The sequence below is a fragment of the Chrysochloris asiatica genome, unplaced genomic scaffold (genome assembly GCF_000296735.1).
Source record: "Chrysochloris asiatica unplaced genomic scaffold, ChrAsi1.0 scaffold00391, whole genome shotgun sequence".
Lineage (NCBI taxonomy): Eukaryota > Metazoa > Chordata > Mammalia > Afrosoricida > Chrysochloridae > Chrysochloris > Chrysochloris asiatica.
The window spans coordinates 1441145-1445376 of NW_006408909.1; the positions used below are offsets into that span (position 1 = coordinate 1441145).

General features: G+C 53.6%; 1 protein-coding gene across 1 annotated transcript in view; it reads right to left on the minus strand.

Moving 5' to 3' along the window:
- The window catches only part of SLC19A1 (solute carrier family 19 (folate transporter), member 1), a 28918-nt gene extending 25898 nt beyond the window's left edge, over positions 1–3020 (minus strand). The window contains exon 1 of the mRNA XM_006876563.1: positions 2826–3020. Within this exon, the coding sequence (XP_006876625.1) occupies positions 2826–3020 (195 nt within the window). The remainder of the gene's footprint in view (positions 1–2825) is intronic.
- Positions 3021–4232: the final 1212 nt, after the last annotated feature.

A 4232-nucleotide genomic window follows, 5' to 3' on the forward strand; every position in this document is an offset into this window, starting at 1 on the left:
GGGGAGAGTGAAGACAGCTAAGATTGGGAAAGGTGGGAGGGTGAGTCAAAGGACAGGTGGGGGTGGGAAGTACAGCCAGCCCAGACCAGGTCACAGGTAACCCTACACCCTGAGTGCTGATCACCAAGGGGCAACTGCCCCCACTGAACATGTGATGGCACCTTAGTGCCCAGAAGAACAGGGCCAGGACTTAGGTCAGATCATGGGCCTGGGAGGTCCTGAGGGTGCCTGGGAGGAGCATCTCCCTAAGACCAGGACTCGACTGAAGAAGCTGTGAAGTTTGGATCATGATGAAACTAGTACTGAGCCTACAGGGGAGCAGACACTCAAACAGACTCATGAGAATGCACACAGAAGGACACATGGGACTGGGGGGCAACGGACAGAGAAAGCTGCATGGGAATGGATGGTGGGACACACACAAGACCCCCAGGGCTGAGCAGAGCCTGGAACAGCCCTACCCAGGCCAGGAAGAAGGTAACATCGCTCTATAGGGGCCTCAGTGCAAGGACTCTTTACAGGAGGTGGGGGTAAGCTGCACCTCACTTCTCATAAAGAGCATGCAGAACACAACCTGCACACCCCCAAGAGGGGCTCAAAGGTCAAAGCAGAAATCAGTGAATGAAACATGGCTGAGTTAGAAACTAGATCTCCATAAGCAAAAAGGATGCCACAAACAGAGTGGGCAGAGAGTCCAGGGAGCCAGACACGTTTGTGACCCACTTCTGCCAATCCTGAAGATACGTGTGTGGTCAGGGGAGAGGATGGTATTTCTTCCATGCAGTGAGGGAGGCACGCAGTCAGACAGGAAGACATGAATGCTCTGGGCAGGCAATCCCCAAGGACAAACCTGGCCAGGCAGAGAGTGGCCAAAGCAGGAGGCAGGGAAACAAATGGGACCTCTAACAATAGAGAGATGCCTTTCTCATCTACCAGGTCAGCAGGGCCCAAGTCAGACAGTAGTCAGTGCCAGCAGGAGGGGAGCAAGAGTGAGTCAGCGCAAGTGTGACAGGTGTGAGAGGGATGTCAGGCCAAGCGCCCCTCTGCCTACAGGTGTCCCGAGCAACACACATGCCAAGGAGATGGACGGTCACTGCAGGGAGAGAGCCTGGAAGGACGTTCACTACCCACCAGTAAAGAACAGGGTAAATGTACCTAGGCCCAATCCCACAAGAGGGCACAGATTACACCAATGTACCAGCTTTTTGGACCCACAGAGTTAGACCTCCCCAGACTACGAATCAAACTGCCTTTATGAATCATCAGACATCGTTGACTTACATCTACCATACAAATGCCCAGCGAGGACATGGCTCCTCAGTACCTGGTGGGTAGGTGGGGCACTCCCATAGCCAGCAGGGAGGAGGTCTGACCAGTGCTGCTGAGGGCTGAGCCCACTCCAGTTCATGAGCTCTGCTGCTACCCAGAAAGCATACAGACTAAGTTGCCCTGAATGGTGTCTCAGAGCCAAGTTGAATGGGTGACCTAGGCAGGCAGCAGATGGGATTTATAACTTTTTGCTATAAAAACATTTGTCATTTTGTCACTTTAACAAGAATTGTTCATTCCTACAATGGCCTCGGTTGTGGATACGGCCTTCTTCTCAGAGCAGAAAGGTGTTAAATGGACAGAAGCGATCAGTCACAGGGACAGGGACGTGTGGAATGGCTGGTGCCTTTGTCAAGGGACACAGGAATCCAGAGGCATGCTGGGGCGGCAGACATAGGCTCTAGTCCTACCAGGGACATGCCACCACCGGGATGGCATCAAAAGCAGATGTGGGGACAGTCACATGGCATGACTTCCACTTTTTAAGGGGGTGTTCTGAAGGGACACACCCCATTTTCATGGCAACTACATTTATTTAAACAACTCCAGAGGCTGAGTAGGGTGGGACCAAATCCAGAAGGGACTTTGCTAACAAAACACAGGGGTCTGGTCAAAGGCATCCCCAGAAGGCTCAGGGATGTGGGGTACAGGGGACAGTGGTCACCCTGCATCGTTTAGACCCACCTGCAGCTTCTGCAAAGCCAGTGCTCAGAGCAGGCAGCACCATGGAGTAAGGTAAGGGGTTCTCAGGTAAGACAAGGAAGGACAAAGCAGTGGGGAAGCTGGGCTGAGACGACTCCCAGTGTGAACAGGGGGTTCTGTCACCAACAATACAAGTTTGAAAAAGCTTGTTGTTACCCCTACTCTATGTCTGGGTGAACTGCTGGACACAAGTCCTGCCCAGGGTCTTGTGGTCAGTACACACTGACTCATCAAAATTCAGCAGAAAGAACATTCCTGCGATAATCTCCTTAGCAAGCAGCTGCTTAAGTCTCAGCTGGAAGCAAGTATCTAATAGGTTTGACATGGGGCCTGGAATGTGGACAGGCTCCAAGGGTCAGGGCCTGCCTGGCCTCCTCCCATGTCATACCTAAGGAAGTACACATGTGCAGGGGAGGGGAGGGTAAGAGAGTAAAGGGTGGGGAAGGAAAAGATGGGGGAGGTAGAGTTAGAATTGGGGAAGGAAAGGGAGATGTGGGAGGTGAAGGGGCAGGGGGAGCAAGTACGAGTACGCCCCATATCTAGCTCTCTTCCTCAGAAAGACCCTAAGGCAGACCCTGGATCCCTCAGCTGGACCTACTATTCTCAAATTCGGCCCCTCAGTCTGACGGGGCATGGGGTGCAGGATCCTGTCAGTCCAGTAATCTTGAGGCCACTTGACTTTGCTCACTGCAGCTGCTCTTGTGCCAAATGGGGGAGAAGACACCCACCCGCTCACCTCAATGATGCTGGAGAGCAGCCCCCACCCAGGGTACCCACTCCAGATGATCACTTGCCTGTTCCTTGGTGAAATTCTTGTCCCCCAGGAGGTAGGGTGTAATGAAACTCTCCCCAGGCCGCATCTGCGCCATGAAGCCATAGAAGCAGAGGTAGAACACCAGGCCCCGCCAGGATTTGAGCTCCCGGCCCTTGCCGGGGTCTAGGGGGTGCTCCTGCTTTGCCACTGCCACCACAGAGTTGGAAGGCACCATGCTGCTGACAGGCGACAGAAGGGGACACTCAACCTGGAAAAAGAGAAGGAGTTAGGCAGCTCTGCAACAGCCTGCACACCTCCTCCTTCCTCCAGAGCTGACTGCTGCTGAGCTGGCTTCCCTTCTGTCCTTCAGAGAGAGGGGCCAGAGTTGGCTTAGGAGGGCTCCGCTGGGAGGGCCTTGGTTGGAAACACACCCCTGAAGTTAGTAATGACACAAGACGAGACTAGGACAACCCCAGAGGCTGTCACCACCCCCAAGGGATTGAGCCCCCCAACTACCACGTGGGTTATAAAATTTAAATTCATTAAAACTAAACATTTAGCAATCAGTCTCAGGCCTGTTTCTTTCAGGCAAGGTGGCCTCCTCCCTCACTACCCAGGGTCTTGGGACAGCCTGCTTGGCCCAGCTCCTGGGTGTGTCCACGTGCAGCTGGGACCCAGCACCACCACTAGTCCTGGGAAGAGGCCCTGCTTGGAAGTTAGGCTCATCTGCTAGGGCATGCCCACACAAAGTTGTGACCGCCAACTGAGAGCCCACCTGGGGTCCCTGGGGCAGAATTCCCATCATCAGCCCTGGGGCCTCTGCATGGATGACAGGAGCAGGAGAAAGCTGGTGATGGGGTGAGAAGAGCAAGGAAAAAGCAGGCTGTTAGAGGTGAACCCAGGAGGTGTACTCTCAGAGGAAAGGTAGAAGAAGAGCGAATGTTCCAAGTAGCACATCTGAGTCAGTCTTCTTCCCTGGGCAACACTGAACCCTGATCTTAGACTGGGTGGAGCCAGACAGTGTCCCCTGGGGTGGGGTATCCCCAGGTGGACTCCCCATGTGAGCCAGGAAGATGCTGGCAGTACCAAGCAGTAACATGAGTCAGACTAGGTCACATGGGCTGCCCTCCATCTATATGTTCATCTGTCTGTCCATCTGATTCTGTCAATGTCTTCGCTAGCTGGGTGCAGAGTGAAGAGCACCTCTCAAACAGCTGCTCACCACCTTTGCTCAAGGCAGGGAGGACAGGTCTCCCGAGTCTAAGTTCTTCACAGTAGGTCATTTCTATCACTGTTTCTCTGTGCTGAGTAAGACTAGTTTCTGCTGAGGTCAAGCACAGATATAGAGATCCTTTCTGGGTGACTACATCAGAGTATACACGACACGGAAAAGTGTCGTGTCAGCCAAGGCTCTGGGCCAAGCAAGTGACCCTCCCTCCCTGCACAT